This window comes from Durotheca rogersii (assembly GCF_024521655.1).
Source record: "Durotheca rogersii strain YMJ 92031201 chromosome Unknown GGS23scaffold_6, whole genome shotgun sequence".
NCBI classification, from domain to species: Eukaryota; Fungi; Ascomycota; class Sordariomycetes; order Xylariales; family Xylariaceae; genus Durotheca; species Durotheca rogersii.
This window is the reverse complement of record NW_026251237.1, coordinates 34,753-59,602: the sequence shown is the minus strand read 5'-3', so window position 1 is coordinate 59,602 and position 24,850 is coordinate 34,753. Positions and strand designations below refer to the sequence as shown.

Here is a 24,850-nt window from a genome sequence, read left to right as displayed (position 1 = left end):
ACGCGTGGCTTAAGGGGGCCGAAGGCGACGCGCCCCGCGCCCTTGGCGTGTGCGCGTACGAGGATCTTCCGGAGGGGAGGGTCGATGCGGCCGCACAGACAGCAGCAGGGGAGGGGGGCCCCATCGTTCTCCGCTACCTGCCTACCTACGTGTAGACAGATTGTCGATCACACTTCGCCTATCTTCTTTGATTCCTATGCCCCTTCCTACTCATACAGAGTTGTCCACACCCGCGCTCTTCGGGGGAGTCTGGGGTTTTCTTTTCCCCTCTCGCCTTCTCCCCCAGGGTAAGTGAAGAAGGCGGACGGCAACGAGGCTGGTCATATCCCTGAGGCGAGCATGCGGGCCCGACGAGAGAGAAATGAATAAGGGACAGCTAGGTGGGTAGGTAGGTAGATAATCATCGACGCAAGACCAACATGGGGTGGTGAATGGAGTTGAGGACGGGGGGGGGGGGGGGGGGGGTAAGGGAGAAAAAGAAAAAGGAGAACATTCACATAGGTACGCATACGTAGGGAGAGGAGGTATCTAAGATGCAGTTCTCGACCGGTGTGTGGTAGGTAGATGGGAGCTCATCCGTCTCATCTTCCGGTACGTGTATTCCTCGCCTACCTCGATTACGTCTCTACTTCCCGAACGAATTTCTCCTCGGTAACTCCTCCGTAGTGCTGACGGGATAACGGGACGATACATTCATTGTTTACTGCTCATTATTTTAAAATGCCTAAGTGGGATGGGTATCTGCCTATCCGCTGAGACGCCTATGTCGGTACTTATCAAATCAACGCAATGCAAATCGGCCTCCAGAAAAGCAACCCATTATTCCCACGCATGCAATAGCATGGGATCTGGACCCATACCTGCGTATGCGAGCTCTTCCCAAGGACCGTGATGCGTCCTCATTATCCCCGAGATCTAACACTTGTCTAAACTAGGCCAAGTCCAGGTCAGTTTGAGAGATTCGCGAACTCCGGAAGGCATGCCAAATCTGTCGTCTTCCTCTTGCTCTTGGCCTTCACTTTCCTCACCCTCTTCTCCCCTATGCCCTAGTCTAATAGATTCTCGATTGTCATCGGCTTGAGGCGGTGATCGAGCTAACTGGTCGCTGGGCGAATCCTTTTTTTCTGGTAGATCTGCAGCCCCCGAGTCTGACGAGTTCCGCTCATAGGTGTGGGCACCTTCTCGAGCGAAAGAGGGCTCGGCGTCATTTGCCGAGGCGAAATTGGAGTGCTCGTCGAGATGCTCGTCGCGGTTGTACCGGAAGAGCTCGTCGCGGTTGTACCGGAAGAGCTCGTCAGCCTCTTTCAGGAATTCAAGTATTATATTTCGCACTTTCCTCGACGGCCCGGTGGCTTTCTGCCCGCCGATTGTATTCATGTAATCTTGGCTCATACCATCCAGCATCCCAGCAATCTTGGATTCAAGGTCTCCCTGGAGGGTCGAACATACACTCACCAGGTCGTCTTTTACGGGGCGTGTCGCGCTTTTGAATATTGCTTCTCGGTTGTTTTCGATATCATCGAGCATGCAATCCTGAATACGCACGAAGCATCCCTTGCCACTCATTTTTGCGCAGGCCGTATATGTCCTTTCCATTTCCTTCATGATTGTTGAGTGGAATTTTCGATTTGCCATACGCTGTGAAGTGGTGATATTATCGCTGAATGAGTTAACAATATTTCTTATGCTAATAATGCGAGTACCGAGTTGTTCACGGAGCATATTAACGGCTGCGAAGCTCACTTTCTTCTGTATGCGACCTTTGACACTCCTGTGGAAGTCCCGGACTAGTTCCTCAGAGGCGCGTGTGAAATCGTCTATGGCGTCGGGGATACTTTGCTGGAATGTTCCCACCCAACCCTTGGCAAGGTGGCTCATGAGCGGCCGCACCAGGTCTGAATTTCGAGGGCATCAGCGGCATGCTCATTAACTATTTCCACGCATAACGTATCAAAATCGTTTGGCCAAGACGACAACCTACCGGCATTGAAATCTCGCTTACCCAGTGTCCCGGAAAATACGCCGCTACGGCTGGTTAGCAAATGGAAATTCCACGGGGATAATGGGTCATACTGTCGCTTGCAAGTCGCCTTGTATGTTGCATAAGGCAAACCCCCGTCATTCCTGTGACGTCGTGGCCAACCGTCGACAATCCTAGGTGCTTTCGTAACCGCTTTCTCGACCGACTTCTTGAGGCGGGACAGAAGCTTCTGGTTTAATATGTTCTCACACTTCTTGATGAAAGATTCGAGCAACCTTTGTAGATCCTGTTCCATGCTTGGTCAGTATCCCAGTCCTCCCCCTGGAGAGGGGGAAGGGAAGACGGAGAGGGGTGATATGCCATACTTGATCCAAGGTGATAAAACCATCCTTCATGCGGGCCATCTCAGCCCGTTCCTCCTCCTTCGAAAACCCAAGTTCACTTGCAGGCTCCTAGCACCATATAAAGAGTGAATTCAGGACTTGCAGGAAGCTATTCAGGAATGACCTGCTGCTGTATGATCGGGCCTGCTCGGCAAACTTCTGGGCGTGGCCTATCAACTGCGGTATTTCGGTAGCATGCAAGTCAGAGAAACCTTCGACCACACTCAGCTTTTTTCCTAGTCGACCGCAAAGCCCCTGGTAGGCCTTACTGCTAACACAGAAGACTGGCAACGAGCGTGCGATCTTGTCGTAATCCCGAGCAACCATGTCATGATTGGACATGTCATGACTAGACATGTCATCGTCGAGCCTATCGCCGTTAGAAATAAACGCAATCTCACCGAGTGGAAGGGTCTAGAACTCACTCTTTTAGTCCTCTAGAGAAGTCCTTGCGTGCAATTTCGCAAGTATACTCGTTGCGCTTACGAATGCATAAGGCTAGCAAATCCAACTGTTGCTTCGCATGATCGTCTCTCAATCTCTCTCCAGTCTCTGCACTCTTCTCAATTCGGTCGTCAAGTTTTTCCATCTTTTCGACTGCTGTGACTTTATTCGTCCTTAGGCACTCAATTGCCAATCGGATGTCCCCTTCATCCAACGGCGTATGCTCAGGAAACTTGGGTATATTGTTCTCTAAATCGTCCCACGCTTGATTTACTGTGGCATAAGAATCGTTAGTCCTAAGCCTCTTCCTGGCTCCCGAATGTTCACCTGGGCCACTGCGCTTCGAGGGGATGTGAGATGTCATAATAGTCTCCCCTTTTCTATGACGACTTTCTAGAGTCTCCCACTGGCAAAGCTGCTTATCGAGTCCTCTAAGGTATTCCGACAAGAATTCTAGCTGTTGCTGATCGCCTTCAAGCTGCTTCTCTTCTCTCTCTTTCCAATCTTGTAAATTTGCTTCCTTGCAAGAGAGGGCATCAAGTTCGCGGGTCAGCCCCAGGAATTCAGCCACCTCAGTTAGGGCGATATCGTCTGTCTTTGAGCAGATGAACGTCACTGCAGAATAAGTGCCGTCGTAGTTGAGCTGCTGTTTGAATGAGTGGTCGAGCAGCTTTTGGGCGGCCCTGTCGTTGAGGGCGCGGTTGATGGCAGAAACGACCCATATGCCGTTACATTTCTCGATGTATTTGGCAGCAATGGCGGCACGGGCAGCATTGGAATCTTCGACTCCAGGCTAACGAATGGGATTAGCAGTTTTCTTAAGGTAGAGGGTTTTGATCTGGGATGCTCACTAAATCAACGATCGTTGTGCCGGCAGATAAGATATCGGCTCTAGTGAAGATTCGAGCTACCTTCACCAGCGGCCATAGCTCTATTCCGCATTGCCCCTCGACGGTGCCTCTGCTCACTTTTTTAGCGGATTCACTTGCGTTTTGCAGACCGTCTATGTAGATTGCAATATTTTTATGGAAGGATGTAGCTTCCGCGCTGTGTATTCTCTTGACGGATCCAAGATACCCGCGGACAGAGACGTCGCATACCAGAGTTCTAGCATCTATTTCGGTCAGCCTACTCATGGTCATCCAAGGGTATACTGCCTTAATCTTGGCCCACGCTATCCCGGCATCCGACTTGTCATTGACGTGTCCCGGGGTCTGATCGTTGGAAGTCGCGAGATCATGTAAAATATGATCTAACTCCGAACGCCATTCATCGGTTGAAATAAATTCTATCTCCCCAATGTAGCGTCGCTCCGGATCATCAGAGCGATTCCACGAGATTTCGGTAACTACCGATGTACATGCCTTGAGGCAGCTGGTGGGAAGAAGCCTTGTTTCGTTGAGAAGTGCATTGATGAGCGAGCTCTTCCCATGACCGGTGGGACCAACGACGCCGAGTATGATCTTTGAATCCTGCGCCCGTCCAGTGAGGTTCTTGACAGCTTCTAGATGAGTAGAACTGTCCTTTACCCGATTCAACTTCTTTACGAGCTCGTCGAGGACTTCGGCCGCGATGCCCTCATATCGACTCAGGGATTCCGCTGATTCAGCCCTTATAGCTTGGTGAAGGTTCGGAAAAATCTGCGAGAGGCAAGGAGGGGGCACCGATCCCGAGCTGTTCGTAGGATGGGTCACCTCGGAGTCCTCGGCAGAGTATTTCGTATCGGCCCTCGAAGGCGAGTAGGAGGATTCACCTAGTTCGCTTCGAGTAGATGGGCTCTTGGTGCTGATATTGGATTTATGACCACTGCCTTCGATTTTGATCTTTGATGTCGTACGGCAAGTCTTAGGCTGGGTAGGCACCGCACTGACAACTTCTTTGCCGTCGTCGTTTAGTTCATGCATGGTCACGAAAACTCGAGATGAAGGTTCAGAGGTGTGGCACTTTTGGCACCATGCGGAGAGGAGTGGCGATGGAAATACTGAACGTAAGGAAGGCAGCTCGAGTTGATCCGCGGAGCACGACACCCACCATACAGCATGAAGAGACCTACGACCACCCTCTACATGGGCGCGTGTTCGCAGACCTCGGGAGACGAGGTGAAAACGAACCAGAAGAGGGAGTCGAGTAGGTACCCAGGTATGAGGTACGGAGAGCAACCTTCTGCAATGCGTGCGGTTGAAAAGGGCGTTATTAGGCGCTGTTTGCAATGGCGCGAGCGAAAGGAGAAAGAAGTGTGAAGGTGCCGTGTCGGAGCAGTGGAAAGGAGGGACGGGAGATGGGATGGAGTGTCGAGAAGACGCGGAAACGGAGAGGTGCGTGTAAAGAAACTGGATGTTGCTTGGCGAGGCGGCTTAACGCTACCGTAGGGACCTCAGACAGGAATATGTATGGCACAGGGTGATTCCATCAGCTGCGCACCCAGGATAAATGTGCCGTGGCCCAACTCTTGCGACGGCAGCAACGATCATGATGGTGTAAGTGCCTCACGTACAGAGGTACGTACCTTGGGCAGGAACCCAAAGCACACAGTTGGAATAAAAGGCTGGACACGGTGTCCGGTTGCTGCCAAGACAACCCGAGGCAGCCACCCGCGCAAAGCTCTAAGCTTGATCTTGTCTCAACACCGTAAAACCAACCCTCCTCGCTTCAAACCGACGACCGAAAAAGAGAGAAAGGAGCACTCCTCTCGTGTTTTTTTTTTTTTCAGATGCCATAAGATACAGCTTGAAGCTCCCACTCTATTCGAAAAGCCTCTAACTGTTGCCGATGCGTTCTCGACACGAGTACCGAAATAAATAGCTACCCACCACTCTCGATTATCCATCCCATCTTGACCTCCCTCTCCGCGTCCTAGACGCTCCGCTGCGTCCCTGTCATCGCCACCCGCACACACATACGCACGATGTCCACCGTCACCGTCACGGCGCTGCAGAGCGCCCACCCGCCAACTATCCCCCTCTCCTTCAACTCGAACCAACCGAACACGATCCGTTTGTACCCGTTGTCGAACTACACGTTCGGCGTAAAGGAGACCCAGCCGGAGGAGGACCCGTCGGTGATCGCCCGCCTCAAGCGCCTCGAGGAGCACTACGCCGCCCACGGCATGCGCCGCACCTGCGAGGGCATCCTCGTCTGCCACGAACACAACCACCCCCACATCCTCATGCTCCAGATTGCCAACGCTTTTTTCAAACTGCCCGGCGACTACCTCCGCCCCGAGGACGACGAGGTCGACGGCTTCAAGGCCCGCCTCGACGAGCGCCTCGCCCCCGTCGGCAAGCTCGGCGAGGGCGAGGAACCCGGCAATTGGCAGGTCGGCGAGTGCCTCGCCCAGTGGTGGCGTCCCAACTTCGAGACCTTCATGTACCCCTTCATCCCCGCCCATGTCACTCGACCAAAGGAATGCAAGAAGCTTTACTTTATCGAGCTACCACAGAGCAGTATGTGTCCTACTTGTTTTCGTCTTCCCTTCCTCTTTCCCATGTCCTCGCCCATTTTCTCTTGCCCACGCATGTCTAACATTTCGAGTCCCGCCGCAGAGGTACTCAGCGTGCCCAAGAACATGAAATTACTCGCCGTCCCTCTCTTCGAACTCTACGACAACACGGCCCGATACGGACCCCAGCTCTCTGCCATTCCGCATCTTCTCAGCCGGTATAACTTCGAGTTCGTCAACGAGAACGGCGAAGTAGTCGCCGCTACCCCAGGATCGGGACCGGATGCATTCGATCTGAAGACCAAGGTCCTCGCGGGCGGCGATGAGGATATGAATGACGTGAAGGAGGAGAATGGCACGAGCTAATTCCGACTTCGCCAGCGCTACGAACCGGGAGCCTACGCGAATAGGCTTTAATACCACGGCGGCGATCGAATATGCACACCTCGTCACTACGCGCTTATGACATCGCTGACTCACACAACAACAAGCACGATATGAAGCCACAGGGCGGGGGTATATTCAAACGAGGCACGATACTATCGCGCCTCCTCGATGACCCTTGATGTTCCCACATCGTCTCTAGCTGTACGAGATAAATCGACCATATCAGTGGCGATAAACCCCCGTTTTTCTGTTTCCTTAGGCGAACCAAACGGGACATAGGACTCGTCGGGCGGCGGGGGAGGGGGGACGCGTGCTTCGGAGTTGGTACATCAGGGAGGCAGGCACTTAATGCAGGAGTCGAATTGGTCGAATTGCGTTCTTATGCTGATCCCCGAATTGGGATCCCGAGTTAGTTAACCCGTACGTAAGCTAGCTCCAGGAAAAGTGATCTATTGTACGAGCTCTCTCTGCCCTCTGCCTCTGTTTCTCTTCTTCCCAAACTAGTCCGGCTCACTTCTCGCCTTGGATAGTAGCCACGACCTTTCTCGTATGCTTAACCCGCCGGAATTCCAGATACCAAATGCCTTGCCACGTCCCTGTCGCCTGGTGAAGGTAAGTAGTTTGTTAAGTTGGGTCTGCGGTTCGTCTTCTTATGGCGGCTGGAGAAGGTATGTTCGGGAAGAGGGCGTTGGAACGTACAAGTTGTCCGTCCGTGATGGGTATCGTGACGCTGGCGCCGATCAATGCCGACTTGACATGGGCCTTGCGTTTATGATTTATTTCTTCCGTCAGCGACTTCTTGAGTGCATCATATCACACACACACACACACACACAGATATATATACACATATGTATATGTGCACACACATTTAAATATTGAAAACAATGGGAAGGAGGCTCACAGGCATGTCGTCGCTGCCCTCGGCGCTGTGGCGGTAAAGACTCTGACCGCGGGGGCCGGCCTCGGGGGCGATGCGGTCGAGGGCGTCGCTCATGTCGGCGCGGACGTCGCTGTCGTAGTTCTCGTTCAGGCTGAGGGCGCAGCTCGTGTGCTGGATGAAGAGGTGCAGCAGGCCGACGCGGTACAGGCGGATCTCGGGGACGGCCGCCAGCACGTGGTCCGTTATGAGGTAAGAGCCGCGCGACCGTTCGGGCAGCGTGAACTGCGTCTGGAACCAGGACATCGCGGCGACGGGGGCCGGGGCCGGGGCCGGAGTAAGTAGGTTAGCTGCAGTGGCGGCGGCGGCGGCAGTGCCGAAATCGAGGCCGGCTGGGTGCCGCTCGAGTTCCGAGCGCTGGGTCAGATGGCGGTAGATATAGGCGAGGGGAAAGGTCAATAGGTAGTGGAATGCTTCGGGGAAGAAGGCTAGCAGGAGGAGGGAGAGGATCAGAATAGTAGAGAGTTGGTGCGAGAGGGAGATAGATGTGGATGGCGGCATTGCAGGCAAATCTGCGAGCTCTACCTAACTGTGGAGGGGCGTTCTATTTGGCGGGTCCCTCGTAGATACCTAGGTAGGTAGGTAGGTAGGTAGCACTAATCTCGGCTCGGGTTGGAGTAAAGGTGCGTTTCTAGTAGGTACCTCAGGTGTGGATGCGAGTAGTTCGTCCTGCGGGATAACGACCTTACAGCAGCACGCGGGTACTTACCCCCTAGCCTGTCTTGCTTAGGGTGAGTTGGATGGAGAGCCAATAGCAAGTATTGCAATTACCTGCCATTGGCAGGGCACATTTGACTGCGTTGAGATCTGGTAGACAAATTGGCTTGGTAGATGAAGAATACAGGAGTCGGCGGATATACTGCGTCTCCACGAGGCCAGACCCAGGCGATTTTTAAAGGTAGGTGAGTACCTGAACTACAGGAATTGAATGGTACGTAGGTAGGTATATATACGGCCACGTTTGTGGTTCCTCGGCGAGCATGAGAATCGGCATACGTCCCTACGCGTATGCCAATTCCTAGCCTGTTCGCCGCCATCGTCTCTCTTCGTAAAGCGTCCTCCTCACCCTCACGCCAGGGGATAGGAGGTCTGGGGCAACGACTCCAGATGTTCTCGGTGATGCTCGTTAGCCTATAGCCACGATTAGCCAGGAGTTGGTAGCCGAAAGAAAAAAGGGATTTGGTCCCTCAGATTCCGGGTAGATGAAAGGGAAACTACGGGATTTTCGGAGTTCGTTTCCCGGAAGAGCGTCACTCACAAACGGTAGACCACAATAGTTGCACGTAGCTATCTCCGGCTTATCCGTATTGATGAAGATTCTCGGGTGCCCCGCCGGGCCACCTCCACCGTCGCATGCCACCACCCTGTCGTGGGTCCATCGGACGGGTTGCCTGTGAATGAGCTCGATAGCAGCTCTCGATTGAGGCTATGCGACTATCAGATATCGTCTTCGTAGTCGAGCGTGTCCGGGCAGTGCTATCTTACTTGGAGGTCGAAATCGGTCTGTTCGAATCTCGGGCCAGACATGGCGGCTGCCCTCGGCTTCTGACTCCGCGACCAGATCTCTTTCCGGTTCGGTGCCTGCTTCAAGCCCCTCTCTTCATTCTCTACCAACCCCAACGAATCCTCTTCGCTCTTGGTTTCGGGCGTCGTCTCGGCCTTGGCTGCGATGGGCTTGGTGGTGTCGTGGAGCCGGACAGAGGCTGCGAAACTGCGCTGCGCTGCGCCGACTCGCTGGGAGAGCTGCAGCGACCTCCGGACAGTCAGTCGGGAAATCATCGTTCGGCGTAGGGGTCGATTGAGGAGACCCGGCGTTGGCGTCGAAGAGGTGCAAGGTCGGTGGACTGATAGGTTGGTAAGGTGGGTTGCGATCATCACATCGAGCAGCTGGCAAGCCCTGGGTGAGTTGCGAAAGACAAGGGCCTCATACTACAGACAGCTAGAAGCTCGGGCCACTTTTCCGAGTGCGATAACGCGATTATATGTAGTTACTTAGGTAGCCCACGTGTCTTACATAATCTAAGTACGTTCTCAAAAGCATCCTTTTTTTTTCTCGGCAAGGTTTTGGATATCTACCGTCCGAAGATCCCAAATATACTACATCTCCCCCCTACATACAATCGCGTATGATGCCTCGGGCGCTCCTTTCGCACAATCATAACAACATCGCCGCTTTCGCTCCTCCCCTTAATATCTAATACTCATAGTCCCGAGCGGAACAGAGAATCAACCCGTCGAGAGAGAATCGTATCAATTGAATCCGAGCCCGGATCGGACTCTTTGGAAGCTATCCGAGCAAGCTAGCCGCAGCTCAACACCATGGCGACACCGACAACACCACCGACGGGCCCCAAGGCCATGTCTTCGAGACTGCTAACCATGAAGTTCATGCAGAGGGCCGCCGCATTGTCCTCTGCGCCAACAAACGCGCAGCCGACACTGGAGCAAGCCTCGAAGCGACGCAAGCTGGATCAGAAATACACGCGACGAAGTAACGCAGATTCGCTCGTACAGATAGACCAGGATGCCATTAAGGCCGCCCTCGCCGAAGAGGAGAGAAAGCGCCAGGAGGCATTGCTGAAGCACGCGGCCGAACACGGAGATGCGCACTGGATACTCGACATACTAGACAAAGGCCCAGCCTCCAAACCCGACTCCCACCAGACACCCCTAAATCTAGTTCAAGTCGGCTTCGCTCAGATTGATTCCGCCGATACCACAGGTTCTGATGCCGAGTTGACCGATGTCGAAGACGATAGCGCGCCGGTCGTGAAGCGCTACAATATGGGCAATCGCCAGGTCGGTTTCCCCTAGAATACCATGCTATTATGGCTGCTTTTTTTTCCCCGTTTGGTTTTTGGCACCGCTAAGTTGTAAACTTACTCGCGCATAGGCTACGAAGAACAGCACCCCGAAGTATAGCGACTCTGATAGTGACGATTCTCACGTAGGTCCAGATTATGCCGCGCCTATGTTCAATGCAGAATCGGGACAAGAGCCAGCGAAGCATAGGCCAGAGACGAGACCCGAGATTGGGTCCGGTCCTGCTCGGGCGGCGTCGCGAAGTAAGCAGGGTATGGAGCGGGCCCGAGCTGTGCAGTTCGCCGAGAAGCGCAGAAAGAAGGAGGTCAAGTTGAATGATCCTAAGGCCTCTCACTCTGGCGGTCTGCTGTCTATCTCTTCGGGTGGCGCCGCGCATCGACAACCTACAGCACTCACATGCCATCGATGTGGACGGCCTGGCCACAAACAGGCCGAATGCAAGAACCCCCAACGCTGAATTAGACGTGATGAGTTGTCAATTGCGAGCCGTGCTTTACAGCGGAACATGCGCTGCAACTTCATTGCCGAGTGCGAGTGTGTTCATAGGATTCAGGCAAGTACATGACAGGAGATGAGGGCCACGGTTGATACGATTGGCATTTCACGCGAACCTATGACACGCTTCGACGCCGCCTGGGGGGGGAGGGGCCATTTACCCAAAATGTAGCTCATGTGCCGAATGGGCGGGCACACCAGAGAATTGGCCAAAAAGAATACCGGCCGATGGGTTCATTCCGACTGCACCACACGCTGGAGATGTCCGTCTACCCTTACATAGGTATATGCATGCGTTGGCCTCCGGGGTGGGCTGCTGCATAGGCAACACCGGAGAGAGAGCCCACGCATGTGGCCGCTAGTACAGGCCCAAGCCAACATGCTCGATGAGATAGATATGGGAATGCGAGGCCGGGCCGTGCCTTTATTCTCCGAGAGGAGGGTAGGATTAGACCTTGAGGAGTTTAGTTACTCGGGGCGGCCTGACAACGCAGTTGGCTGAGGGAGCCCACCCGAGTGGGATTTACTTTTTTCTTTTCACCCCTGGACCTGATCCCATTCGGGGCCTAAGCACATCAACCAGTCGGCTTTAGGCTCGATGGCGTATTCTGGTATTGAACTATGGGCCGTTTCCTGCTTGCTGCTATAGCGAAGATGGACCGTAGACCGCGAATTGAGCGCCGATCAACATCCTCACCATCGCTCAACTCGATTGCGGTCCCAGCACCTCGTATATATATACATGTGTGTGTGTGTGATAATACATCTGAAGAAATGTGGTCTCATCTTGGGCTGCGCATTACGACATCTCGAGAGACGATGAGAATCTCTGAATAATCAGACCCCTACTATCAGAGGGCCATCTCGGACATGATCCTCCTGTTACTCATATGTTAAAGGGCATCCTATTGTAGCAAGGAAACCCCCGTGAACGACCAAGCTAGTTCAAATAGTACGCACGGTCTACCTGTCCCGAGTGTGCTAATCAAGCATAGGCGGTGTCAAGATGTCCTGGGAAGCAAGAAATGGTCTAAGCGACGACCCGGGATAAGGTATCGGGGTCGGCCCCAAGGCGAAAGGGGCGCTGGAATTACGATCTATTGAATTCTCTCAACACCCGGCCCCTTGCTGGCTACCAGGTAGGCTAGCACTCTTAGCGAGTGAGCCTAAGGAGGTCTGCGTGCCGGCAAATGTTGATAATGCACAGCTCCCGCCACCTACGTATTTAGTCTAAACTTCAGGGCCACGAGCGGGCGAAACCTAGAGGGCTAGTCACGGCTATTTGAGTCGGAATGGGTATGGGGCAAAGGCTAGCGCCAGTAGACGCCAGGACGACACCGTAGAAAGTGCGCGGCTCGTAGAAAGATGCTGAGCCGGTCAACGAAGAGGTCAAGGTTGCTAAGGCCCTACTCGGTACGTAGTACCTACGTTTCCTAGAAGTCGATATCGAACGTGTGGCCGAGACTAGGCCGCTCTTGGGCTATACTCGACGGCACGTGTATATATGGTATCTAGGGTAGGTGAGTAAGATATGAATTTCGTGATCGACTCGCTCCCCCTGATTCCCTATGCAGCCCCCCGTTCAATAAAGGGGTCTGTGCAAATAAATGTGCCCAACGGAAGCACGTGCGCACTCGTCTTAAGTTGAGTCTTTTACGTGGAGACCGGGACTCTAAATATTATATATAGGTACGTATAGGTATATTTATAGTGTATATTATGTATCTGCGTGCCAGGATGCTGGACGGTGATTATCTCCTTGCTCTGTTCTCGTAACCTAGCTAAGCCGAAGGGCCAAGGGGTCATAGACCAACCGGAAATACTCAACCACAACCCGGCCCCGTCGATGTATGGCCAATCCATGTAGACTCACGAAACAATATGTTCCCGGCAACTCCTCTTATGCCAACACCCACTCGCCTCCCTCAACTTACCTATACCATGTAGGATATTATACCTACCTAACACAGAATGGAGCCGGCAGCTAGCTTGGCCCCCATCTCGCACCTTGAACCGACATTTCTCTGTTCTCCTTCAATATGACACACTCGTATCACCGTTCAAAACATGAACAGGTTCGCCTCGGCGTTTCAGGCCCCGAGAGCTTAGACATATCAAGGCCTAAGAAGAGCTGGAGGCACAGATAGCGGGTGTCTTCCCACCATACAAAGCCTTTATAGCGGAGACAGATGGCGCCCAAGATAACCGCACTTGAAAAAAGTAATCATTTCTACATGTAATATAATGGGAAAACATAGGCTCGAGATAAAGAAGATACACCAATGAGTCTACACGTGTTGGCCTCTCTCAAAACCTCACAGGGCTCCGCAAATCAGCTTCACCTACGTACTTGGAGTACTTCAGCGGCCAGCATGAATACACGCTAAGTGATTGGAGATGTCCCGCAGTATATATGGCTGTACCCACACGGGATCCGGAACGCCTATCTCGACCAAAATACTGTGTCCTTCTATCTTGCTTACGGGTGACTGGGTATTTGCACTCAGTGGTCCCCTAGTTGTTGAATCAAACACTTCAGGACACGGTGACCCAATGAATTGACCAACTAGACACAGACCCAAGAATCATGTCTGATGTTGGAAAGGGATGAATCAAGGAAGGAGGAAGGCTATCCAACCTCGTGACGAGAAACTCGTATGCTAGGGGCAGTCGGTTGACCGCTGGGCAGATTCGTGCTAGAGGACACAGCTCACCCCGCGAGAAGTACATATGTAAGTGGACGTTAGCAGTCTTCAGTCGATAACTGCAGGAGCCGCGAAAAGATCGACCTCGAACATGCATATCCATTTTTAGCCCTGTCCTTAACTCATATCCCTCAAGCATCCTTTTCTATAATGATGGCATCTAAAACAAACAACCGAGCGGACGAGGAGGCGCTGCTGGCAGTGACCCGACGGCTCTGAGATCCGTCCCGTCCCTAACATATCCAGAACGATAAGTAGAAAATCAGAAGCAAAACGCAAGGACCCTGAGGGATCGGAAGAGAAGAGTCGTGAACATGCAAGTTCGCCATCACCATCAACCGGGCTAAGCGGATGCTACCTTGAGAAAAAAATTGGAATCAATGATAAATAAGGTCGGTAGCTTACATCAGATTCGAGTGATTTAGCCCTGAAAGTGCTCAAGCCTATTATATATTATCCATTATCCGATCTCTTTACGTGTTGTCTAATTCGTTGAAAGTACAAGTTTTTCAATCTAGTTTTGAGCCAAACAACCACTTTAATGACCCTAACACTTTTGTGCTAGCAAGGAACCATAAAAAAAGAATAAATTCTCGCCTGGCCTCTCTCACTCTCTATAAACGCCATGGTTTGGTTAGAACTCTTGCTTAAGCATCAATTAAGCCTCCCGGGAGGGCTCTCTAGGTATAATACTGCCTAGATGGGTTTGGGGTTCGGGCAGGTCCAACCCCGAGTGCCACCCGCCCGTTAACACCGACGACTTAGAGACACCATCTCTCCATCTATCTAGGTATCTGGTAGACGACCTTGGGCAGCGGCTGTACATTCTATGAGCAGCATCACAATACGTACATACCTATGATAATAGGCTGGTATCTTCTAATTAGAGGTACACGTCTTACATTGGGCGAGGTGATTGTGTGCTTATTTATATCATATATGGGAGGATCCATGGGGGAATATACGGCACATACATATCTAAGTCGGAAAGGAAACTACTCTGATATACCCGCCTGCATTGGGTTGATAGGTGTCTATCCAGCGTCTACCCTGGTGCCTAGATAGGTATTTAAGCCCTAGCCACCGCTTCGGACAAGATTGGCAAAATATTACGGCGGGTACCCTTCTAATAGTGTTGGAAAGGTACCTAAGGTAGAACGAACATACATACGTATTATGGTACCTCGAAAGCACAGGTACCTAATTTTGAATAACAGGTAGGTAAGTACCTAGGTCGCGTAGGCTTTATTTGTAACGAAGCCAATCTGCTCATGAATTGTTATCAAAAACTTCACAATTAGATAAGGTGTTGTGTCCTTATAATTATCCTCTAGATAGGATAAGTCCCGTGGCTTAATAGAGGTATCTCACCTCTTGCCGGTTAGAGGCAACTCGAGGCGGCATCAGGTACCTAAGCTCTTGGCTCCTCTTAGCCGCTCTTGGCCTTAGGCACCTCTTTTAGAATCCCTGGATTGGATTAGGCTTATTAATAGGTACCATATCGCCTCTTGAGAGTCGCCCAAGAGGTACCTACCTAAGGTACCTAGGTAGGTAAGTACCTAGGTATTTACCTAACTTCCATCATAGGTGCCTACGTAAGTGCTTGAACGGACAGGCACCCGGCTACGGACTGTGTGAAACTTGACTAAATTCAGAAATTCTAGCCGTGGAAGCCTTGCTCCTTGATCCGCAAGGGCCTGGCATTGAGTCTGCTACAGGTAACCGGGGTAGGTTAGGTACCTCTTAGTATGCCTCGGGTACTTTGTAGATACGGATTATTGATGTTGGATGAGGAGTACTGCCCGACCGTACCAACAGCGAGGCTACTCATAAAACCCGGCCGATGACCCCATTCCCCCACATTCCCTTCTTCGGCCCTCAAATGGCGAATCTCAAGTTAATCCCTACCAGACATTGAAACACGCCTCACGTACATGCATACATACATGAATCACGACTGTCGCCCCCACTCGCCACAGGCACCTTGCAGGCGGGCATCTTCTCAGACGCAACGCCCTACGTAGTACGGGGACATGCGTATATGCCTTACCTACCTACTTGCTCCGCCTATCGAATTATTCGCCAGGCATCCCTGCCCTCATCCCGCCCGCTTACATGCATACTGTATGCACATACCTGACCCTATGTAGATACCGGGAAGCAACCAATGTCGTCTGCGAAGAGAAGAAGAGAAGGAGGGCAGGCCAGAAGGGCAAGAACACACACACACACACACGCACACACGCACACACACGACACACGTCCGTCCATCTATCCAAACGTGCATATACATGATACATACACATACACACGCTCGCAGAGACAGGAGGTGGGGGGAGAGAAAGAGACAGAGGCGAGAGGGAGACGGAGACGGAAACACATTGCATTTTCCTGGCTCTACTTATATGGATCGTCCCCTCTCCCGCGTTACTCCTCGCCACGGCCGCTCCATCCACGCGGCGCTACGTCTCGCTCCAGAATTCCCTCCTCCCCCTCCTGCACCTCTTCTTCCCTTACCACCACCACCACTACACCGGCCCGTCTCTGACTTGGCTATCTCGCAACCGCCGTCCTCCGCCAACCCCCCCTGAGCTGCGATGAAACCCTGCTGATTGAAGCAATTGCCGCGTAGGTGGGCGTTCGCCGGCTTCGGATCCAGAACATAACATCATCTGTTTCTCCCCAGACTGCGATTCACCTAAGGTACGTCAGTGCTCGCCGGGGATGCGTAGCTGCATACCTACCCTCCTGGCCCCGTGCAGACCTGTTACCATCGATCTCCCCTTCCCGGCCGCTTCTCTGGTCTCACTCCCCCTCCCCCTAGTCGACATTCGACCCTGGACGCTGCTGGCCGTCTCCCAACTGGAAAACGTCATATAACGTTACCTATATGCGGCACGATATTTATCAGTATTGCTGCTAGTTGTTTTATTCGTCTTGTCGTGGTCGCTGCCGCTGTTGTGGCTATTATCGCGGCTATTATTATAATTAACGCTGTTATTCTTATTGCCGGTATTATACATATGCCTACGGTCGAGTCTCACTAAAAGCTTCTGGTCCCTTCTTATTGCGGCCCGACCATGTTCCTTTCCCGCCTAAGACTTTACTACCTCTCTGCTCGCCTATTGACCCTACCATCCAGGCCCCAACCTGGTAAAATTATCCGTACCTACGCTATCTAATAACTCGCGAACCTGGCACGCCAGTCAAACTTGTTCTTCCAAGCCAGTCCGTTGAAACGTACCTAGGTAAGTATCGTGCGCCAGTATACATCCGTGGCAGAACCCCCCCCCCCCCCCCCCCTCTCTCCAAACAACATTCCACCGTTGATCCATATTACCACCATTGCCTACTCTCACTGGCAGTTTCTTCATCCATGTTAATATCAACAATATAGCGGAGCACGCTACTGAAATCTTACCCACAGGATCTCAGTCCGATTCAGCTCCCCTCTCCCCCTCCCCCTCCCTCTAGCATCCGCCGTTTTGGTCTAGGGTGTCTTTGACGGTGAGCCACGGTTGTGTGCCTTGTACGTACGCTACCGTATTCCTTTCGAAGCCCTAGTCGCCGGCACTATAGTTCGGATAGTCAAGACATAATAACATACACACACACCTACAGGCACCTGCCTTTCAGGGCTTCCAACACGATAACCCACCAGAGCTAAAGTGGCACGGGAACCCGTTTCCTTAAAAACAAATCACACCGCTGGATCATCCGGCCTTCCAGGTAGTTGTCAGCGCTTCTGGGTCTAGGGAGTCGCTTTTGCACTCGGTCAGCCCACTGCCAAGCTTTCGGAATCAGCGCTGACTGGACGCCAGAGGTTTTCCCTGGCGGTTGTATAGACGGTCATCGCCAGAGACGGCAGTGGCCAGCACATTCCGCCTCGGCAAACGTAGCAACGCCTACTGCTGCTGGTACCGCTGCTGCCGGCCCGATTCGTGGCACTCTAGACGCTGTGGTACGAACCGGTGTCGGGATAAGGCGTGACCTCACGACGGGACGCGACGAATCGCCTTCACGTCAATATTTCCTTTCCCAACTCGCTGGGAACAGCCTGGTCCCTCACGTTAGCGTCCCCACTCCAGGCTAGCACAGGCGCCATCGCGCCAGCCGGCCCTTGACCTATCTCTCGACATCCCCGAATTAAAAGTCGTAGACTTAACCGCCACCGCCAGCTCTAGAACATCTTCTCCTCGGTCGACCCCCTTGAACCTGACCCGTCCGGGGCTGTGAACTTCTAGTTCTCTTTCCACCCTTCCTTCCGTCATCGTGTTGCTACGAGTCCTGTATCTTGTCCGCCGTAGTGTCCCAGTCCTCCATCATGAGCTCCGCGTCACAGAACACGTTTCCAACCAACGGCGAGAGACGGTATTCTTCACAACAACCAGTGGAGCGGGTCGCCGACCAGTTGGAGATACCCTCGTTAGACGATCGGAAATACCGTGTTATCCGGCTATCCAACCAACTAGAGGCTCTCTTAGTCCACGATCACGAAACGGATAAGGCCAGCGCCGCTCTAGATGTCAATGTCGGCAATTTCAGCGATGAGGATGAAATGCCAGGCATGGCCCATGCCGTGGAACATGTAGGTCCTGTCGCGCAAACTTTCGCCGCAAATTCCCGCTGATGCATTGCACCCTAGCTTTTGTTCATGGGTACTAAGAAGTATCCGATAGAGAATGCGTATAATGTGTATCTCTCTTCACATTCGGGTAGCTCGAATGCGTACACCGGAGCCACCTCTACCAACTATTTCTTCGACATCGCTGCTAAACCGAGCAACGGCGAGGAACCCTCCGAGACAAATCTGTCACCGCTCTACGGCGGCCTGGATCGATTTGCGCAATTCTTCATCGAACCCCTTTTCCTTCTGTCGACACTTGACCGTGAGTTGCGAGCTGTAGACTCGGAGAACAAGAAGAACTTGCAGAGCGACCAGTGGCGACTTCATCAACTGGAGAAGTCCCTCTCTAACCCCAAACACCCTTATCGCCATTTCTCGACTGGCAACTTTGAGGTGCTGAAGACGGAGCCAGAGTCTCGAGGGATAGATGTACGACAGAAGTTTATCGATTTCCACGAGAAACATTACTCTGCCAATCGAATGAAGCTGTGCGTTCTAGGTCGGGAACCGCTCGACACTCTCGAGAAATGGGTGGCCGAGCTATTCTCTGGCGTGGTAGACAAAAACCTAGCCCAGAACCGATGGGAGACCGAAGTGCCGTTCACCAAAGATCACCTGTCCATGCAGTGTTTTGCGAAGCCGGTCATGGACTCTCGAGAGCTGAATCTTTCCTTTCCCTTCCTCGACGAAGAGTACCTTTACGAAAGCCAACCGAGCCGATACGTTAGCCACTTAATCGGACACGAGGGCCCTGGAAGCATCATGGCATATCTGAAGTCTAAAGGATGGGCCAACTCGCTGAGTGCCGGGGCGTATCCAATATGCCCCGGTACTCCCGGCATCTTCGATTGTCAGATCCGTTTAACGAAAGAGGTAACAATCCTGCACCTTGAGATGATACCGGCTACTGACGTATAAGGGATAGGGATTGAAGCATTATAAAGAGGTCGTCAAGGTATTCTTCCAGTACGTATCGCTTCTTAAACAAACCCCTCCTCAAGAATGGATATTCGAGGAGCAGAAGGGTATGGCCGAGGTGGATTTTCGATTTAAACAGAAAACGCCGGCCAGTCGCTTCACAAGCAAAATATGCGCCGTGATGCAGAGACCGCTGCCTCGGGAGTGGTTGCTTAGCGGCCAGAACCTACGCAAATTCGACCCGGGAGCGATCGTTGAGGGCATAGAGCTCCTACGCCCCGATAACTTAAGGATGACGATAGTATCCCGCGACTTCCCGGGCGACTGGGATAAAAAGGAGAAATGGTACGGCACCGAGTACAAGGCAGAGAGGATACCTGAGGAATTCCTGGCAGAGATTTCTAGGGCCTTGAACTGTACGGCGGAGGATCGCCTTCCCGCTTTACATCTTCCGCATCGGAATCAATTTATCCCGACAAAGCTCGAGGTGGAGAAGAAGGAGGTCGAGCGCCCGGCTTTGGCGCCACGAGTAATTCGAAACGACGAGGTGGCACGGACATGGTACAAGAAGGACGACACATTCTGGGTTCCCAAGGCAAATCTAATCGTGAGCATCAAGAATCCGATCATTTTCGCTTCGGCGGAGAATTCAGTAAAATCGAAGCTATTTACGGATCTAGTACGAGACGCGCTCGAGGAGTATTCCTACGACGCCGAGCTTGCCGGACTACAGTACAACGTTAGCCTTGACTCCCGCGGTTTGTTTATCGAAGTGTCCGGATATAATGACAAACTCCCCGTGCTTCTCGAGCAAGTCCTCATCACCATGCGGGACTTGGAGGTTAAGGACGAGCGCTTCGAGATCATCAAGGAACGGTTGACTCGGGGCTACAAGAATTGCGAATTGCAACAGCCATTCACACAGATCGGTGATTACGTGTCTTGGCTTACATCTGAGCACGACTACGTGGTGGAGCAGCTGGTTGCCGAGTTGCCTGGAATCACAGCCGAGGCTGTGAGACAATTCCACCAACAGATCGTATCACACCTACACATCGAGGCTTACGTACACGGCAATGTGTACAAGGAAGACGCGTTGAAGTTGACGGACATGATCGAAAAGATCCTGAAGCCTCGGGTTTTGCCAAAGGATGAATGGCCTATCATTCGGTCGCTAGATTTCCCGCCGGGGTCGAACTACCTGTTCAAGAAGACTCTCAAGGACCCCGCGAACGTCAACCACTGCATCGAGTACTACCTCCACATCGGGGATAAAGGCGATCGTACAGTCCGCGCAAAGACGCAGCTGCTAGATCAGATCATTCACGAACCGGCATTCGATCAGTTGCGAACCAAGGAGCAGCTCGGCTACGTGGTCTTCAGCGGCCTTCGAAGTTCCTCGACAACCTACGGGTTTCGTTTCATCATCCAAAGCGAGCGCACATCGGACTATCTGGAGTCTCGGATCGACTCGTTCTTAGCCGCGCAGACCAGTTCCCTCGAGAAGATGAGCGACGCAGAATTCGAAAGTCACAAGAGGAGCGTGGTCATCAAACGCCTCGAGAAGCTGAAGAACCTGGATCAAGAGACGGGAAGACACTGGGCACAGATAAATAATGAGTATTATGATTTCGAATCAGGTATGGACCGATTCGCCCTGGTCGCTTGAATTTGGATGTTCGCTAATACCAACCCACACACAGCTCAGCGAGATGCGGCTCGGGTGAAGGAGCTCACCAAATCAGAGATGATCAAATTTTACTCCACCTACATTAAGCCCATGTCGCCGACTCGGGCAAAGCTAGTGGTGCAGCTCATTGCGCAGGGCGTGGGCTCGAAAGCGAAGGAGGCCGAGAAAGCGACCAACGGAAACACGGCAACCGTTTGGACGAATGGCACAGAGCCCGTCTTAATTCGAAACGTGCGGGACTTCAAATCGGGATTATCGGTGACGGCGGGCGCCCGCCCGATCAGAGACCTCAGCGAATTTGAGGAGATAGACCCCAAGCTTTGAGACAATACTACAAGGAAATGGTTGGTAGATGGTAGAGGACAAACAGCTATACCCATTTGTTTGTTTCATAGGTAGTGTGTATGAAAAAGCACTCTTCTAGTTGCCGAGCCTGAGTGACAGGAAGGAATTTTCCGAGAGCGAGACAACCATCTGTGTGAACTCGATCTGACGCAAGGCGAGCGACGGTGTTGAGAAATACACATACCTCTCAGCTGATGGACACCTGCCTTGAACCGTCAAGTGGCCGATAGGCTCCCCCGACCCTTTTGCCGGACCTGAAAGAGAATATCGATAACGTAAGTAATCAACTAGCCGACAGTACAGAGTTCTGCGTGATTACTATAAGGTAAGAACCATATCATTCAAGACAAGATAGCAATACTGCTGTAGGTTGTCAAACATTGACGTCTTCGGATTACTAAAAATAGGCGTATTCTACCCCCCCCCCCTCCCCCCGGCTGTTTTTGGGACCCTCGATCACTCTCTAGAAGTATCCTTAAGCTCGGCTATAAATACCAGCTAAAGAAAGCTAATAGAACTTATTTCTATAATTAAATATATAAATAAAGACTTATTAGGTTTCTTTTATATTTTATTTTAAAAGGAAAAATTTTTTTTAAAAAAAGAAATTAAATTTTTAATTAACGTTGTAGTTTTTTAAATAAATGAATTTTATTATTAAAAAGATTATATTTAAATGTTCTATTCAATACTATCTTTAAATTTAAAGTTAACGTAACTTTTAAATAATAAATAGCTTTACGAAATTACTTTAATTTTTAAGTATTGTAGTGGTGCGGTGGATCTAGGCCACGTAGCCTTTTCGATGTCTATTTATATAGGTCGCGCACTTATATTTTCATCAGTTAGACTTAGACCTGTAGCTATCACAGCCATCAGCCATTCACTCGTTTCTTGCCATGCCTTTCTAGCGATCCTCGTTACCCCTTTCTAGTCTCTCTTCTCCTTTCTTTTTTTCCTTTTCCTAGCTGCTGTTTCAGCTGGCCGATTAACCGATTACAGCTGTTTACAGCTGTGATCTTGGTTGATCGGCACTAGGCTAGTTGTTAGTAGTTGGGTAGCCCTTTTCGTGCCTCCGTCAGCGTGCCTACGCTGCTCCTGTTCAGTATGTAAATAAATAATTTAAATATTAGAAAGTTTTAAAAGTATGCTTTTAAAAATAATTTTATTTTTTTAATTTTAAACCTAATAAAGGTAGTTTAAAATGAATTTTCATTAATTTAAATACATGTCTTTATTAATTCTATTAATGTAACGAATGTAAGTTAATTTGTTTAATTACGAAATTAATTAACTATTATAGTGGTGCAGTGAGACTAGGCTATGTAGCCTTTTAGATGAGTAATTATATAGGTCTCGCACGTAGATTTTTATTGCAAGGGTAATAATTTATTCTCAAGTCACACATAAGTAAGATTCTTTTAGGAAAAGGTAAACAGTAGATTTTTATCGATCAGACTTAGACCTGTAGGCATTACGACCTACAGCAATTCACTCGTTTCTTGATATGCCTTCAATCGCCTTCTAGTCCTCCCATTCTTGTTTCCTTTCCCAGCTGCCGTTTCAGCTGACCGGTCAACTGATTACAGCTGTTTACAGCCGTGATCTAGCTCGATCGGCACTGGGCCAGTTGTTGGCAGTTGGGTAGCTAGTCCTATTACCCATACGGGTCTCCCATACAGCGTGCCCACGCTGCTCCTGTTCACTATTAAATTGTAAATTAATTATCATGGTCGCTGTAAGCAATGCCCTTTCCCTCTATCATGCGCCGCTGTGAGCAATACATGCCCTTGCCCCGGTTGAGCTAAATAACAGACTACCAAGTAGTGCTGTTAGGAATCGAACCTATCCTCCGTTAAGTAACCTACTGATCTGCCCCCTCCATCCCTCGTTCTATACAATCTTTACGTGGTGAGCCAACCGATCAAATAGCTCGAACTCCATGCGCTGGCCGGCCTTGGGGCCTGCTAGTATTTCCCCCATTATGTCCGAACCTGGAGGAAAGTCGTGCTCGAATATCGGCTCTGCCGCTCCCCTTATATTTGAGAGGACTGCTTGGCGGAAATGCCAGCGGAAGAGCGAGTCCGGGGGACGGCATGGGTCGTCGAGGAGCTGGCGATCGAGGGTGCTCCCAGCTACCTGGTCCAGGTCGGCACCAAAGAAGATTATCTTGTGTCCGTTCTAGAAGTATTTAGTAAGTTGAGTAGGTATAGTAGTAAGAAACGTACGTCGGGATTGATAGAGAATCTGTATTGGTCCCATTCCTGATGCAAATGAGAACGGAGAAGGAGACCATTTTGAACTGAATTAATCTCCCCTCCCTGAGGTGGATCAATTGTAATCCAGCGGCCGTAGTTATTCATATTCCACTGGCTTTCGTATGCTAGCGGGAAGATATGTGCAGCTTCGAACGACGTCCAATCGTCCACTTCAGCATCGACATTTACGACTTTCGAAATGACACAACGATTGTCCCGAGCTCGGACTGCGTCTCTGAACGCTTGTACTTGAGAGCCTGTCGTAATGGAGGCCACTCGCGTGTAGGCTATTTCGTTGTTGACCTTGGTGTGGTTAGAGAAAAATACCAGTAATACTCAAGCAGACACTAACTTCGACCTTGTCTGCCATGACAGTGTAATCTCCAGGGAGGAGGGGCTCGTCGTTTTGCAAGATTTCATCTCCGTGCTCGTTCTGGACGACGAAATCGACCGAGGTAACAAGAAGGATGTCGAGCATGTGGCGGAAATCTTTATTGGTAATACCAGGAGTGCGCCTTAAGCCGCCCAATGGAATGCGATCTTCACTATCGCTCAAGTCCCAGATATTGACATCGCGCAGCAAGAGACCTCTTCGATTGCGCGACATTTTGAGGAGGATAGGGAGGGATAGACTGCCGACCGGGGAATTTCGAGATTCTTATCAACAATATTTTGTTAACAAGTGTAAGATGCAGGCCGAAGTATGTATAGTGAAAATATAAATGCGAGACCTACCTATCTAAATATGTTACGTAGATCTGGGGGGCTAGGTGTGGTGCGGAGCACACGCGAGGGGCTATCTCACGAGCAACGAAAGGAGGAGCAAAAGAAGAAAAAGGTCTGGTTCTATCCAAGAACTAACTCAAGGAATGGAAGCAACAGGAGCGTATATATGGGAGCTCCTGTTGCTAAGGTAAGCAACGAAGAGGTGCAAAGCTAAGAACCGTAACAAGATTATTCAAAACTCTACAAAAGCTAGTTTCACTACACACTTATGATACTTTCTTTTTTAAGATCCAGTTTTTTTTTTTCTTACTTTTTTCTTTTATATGTTTTTGTTTTCTTATTAATAGTATATTTCTTCATAAGTTCATTTTATATTATTCTATATTTAATATATCACGTAGCGAGGAAGCTACGTGTGCGAGAGCACGCGCGAGGAGCTATCTCACGAGTAACAGGAGGAGGAGCGAAGAGAAAAGGTCTTAGATCTATTGTAGTAGTACGGTAAGACATGCCCTCTTAATGTATTACCTAATACTCTGCGATAGGCCTTATGCCTTCTATAGAGTAACTACAGCTCCTATAAGTACGGGTTATACTATATTTATCATCTAATTTACTACTTAACTAAATTATTATCTTTATTATTTTTACCTAAATTAAAGATTCGTTTTTATTATTAGATTCGTCGT

General features: G+C 50.8%; 7 protein-coding genes across 7 annotated transcripts; 3 read left to right on the top strand and 4 right to left on the bottom strand.

Moving 5' to 3' along the window:
• Positions 1-490: 490 nt before the first annotated feature.
• Positions 491-4,712, bottom strand: GGS23DRAFT_619040 (uncharacterized protein; the record flags this gene model as incomplete). Its single annotated transcript, XM_051520984.1, has 7 exons — positions 491-1,895; positions 1,982-2,025; positions 2,074-2,267; positions 2,347-2,403; positions 2,464-2,734; positions 2,790-3,601; positions 3,660-4,712. The coding sequence occupies 7 exons, from the start codon at positions 4,710-4,712 to the stop codon at positions 916-918; spliced, it is 3,411 nt and encodes a 1,136-aa protein (XP_051373175.1). The 3' UTR covers positions 491-915.
• A 907-nt stretch (positions 4,713-5,619) lies between these two features.
• Positions 5,620-6,828, top strand: GGS23DRAFT_448021 (cleavage and polyadenylation specific factor 5). Its single transcript, XM_051513999.1, has 2 exons — positions 5,620-6,251; positions 6,351-6,828. Exons 1-2 carry the CDS (start codon positions 5,714-5,716, stop codon positions 6,611-6,613), a joined length of 801 nt encoding a protein of 266 aa, XP_051373174.1. The 5' UTR covers positions 5,620-5,713; the 3' UTR covers positions 6,614-6,828.
• Positions 6,829-7,027: 199 nt separating this feature from the next.
• On the bottom strand, positions 7,028-8,358 carry GGS23DRAFT_447954 (uncharacterized protein). The gene is made up of 3 exons (XM_051513998.1): positions 7,539-8,358; positions 7,334-7,396; positions 7,028-7,237 (listed from the first exon to the last, which is right to left on the bottom strand). Exons 1-3 carry the CDS (start codon positions 8,073-8,075, stop codon positions 7,145-7,147), a joined length of 693 nt encoding a protein of 230 aa, XP_051373173.1. The 5' UTR covers positions 8,076-8,358; the 3' UTR covers positions 7,028-7,144.
• Positions 8,093-9,575, bottom strand: GGS23DRAFT_560254 (zinc-finger domain-containing protein). The gene is made up of 3 exons (XM_051515878.1): positions 9,060-9,575; positions 8,833-9,000; positions 8,093-8,705 (listed from the first exon to the last, which is right to left on the bottom strand). Exons 1-3 carry the CDS (start codon positions 9,447-9,449, stop codon positions 8,643-8,645), a joined length of 621 nt encoding a protein of 206 aa, XP_051373172.1. The 5' UTR covers positions 9,450-9,575; the 3' UTR covers positions 8,093-8,642.
• A 239-nt stretch (positions 9,576-9,814) lies between these two features.
• Positions 9,815-11,184, top strand: GGS23DRAFT_447924 (uncharacterized protein). Its single transcript, XM_051513997.1, has 2 exons — positions 9,815-10,373; positions 10,468-11,184. The coding sequence occupies exons 1-2, from the start codon at positions 9,894-9,896 to the stop codon at positions 10,852-10,854; spliced, it is 867 nt and encodes a 288-aa protein (XP_051373171.1). The 5' UTR covers positions 9,815-9,893; the 3' UTR covers positions 10,855-11,184.
• Positions 11,185-17,921: 6,737 nt separating this feature from the next.
• GGS23DRAFT_619033 (LuxS/MPP-like metallohydrolase) lies at positions 17,922-21,568 on the top strand (the record flags this gene model as incomplete). Its single annotated transcript, XM_051520983.1, has 4 exons — positions 17,922-18,185; positions 18,243-19,097; positions 19,150-20,782; positions 20,846-21,568. 4 exons carry the CDS (start codon positions 17,922-17,924, stop codon positions 21,154-21,156), a joined length of 3,063 nt encoding a protein of 1,020 aa, XP_051373170.1. The 3' UTR covers positions 21,157-21,568.
• A 1,229-nt stretch (positions 21,569-22,797) lies between these two features.
• GGS23DRAFT_560230 (HNH endonuclease-domain-containing protein) lies at positions 22,798-24,418 on the bottom strand. The gene is made up of 4 exons (XM_051515877.1): positions 24,171-24,418; positions 23,788-24,092; positions 23,406-23,738; positions 22,798-23,358 (listed from the first exon to the last, which is right to left on the bottom strand). Exons 2-4 carry the CDS (start codon positions 24,040-24,042, stop codon positions 23,071-23,073), a joined length of 876 nt encoding a protein of 291 aa, XP_051373169.1. The 5' UTR covers positions 24,043-24,092; positions 24,171-24,418; the 3' UTR covers positions 22,798-23,070.
• Between the last annotated feature and the right edge of the window lie 432 nt (positions 24,419-24,850).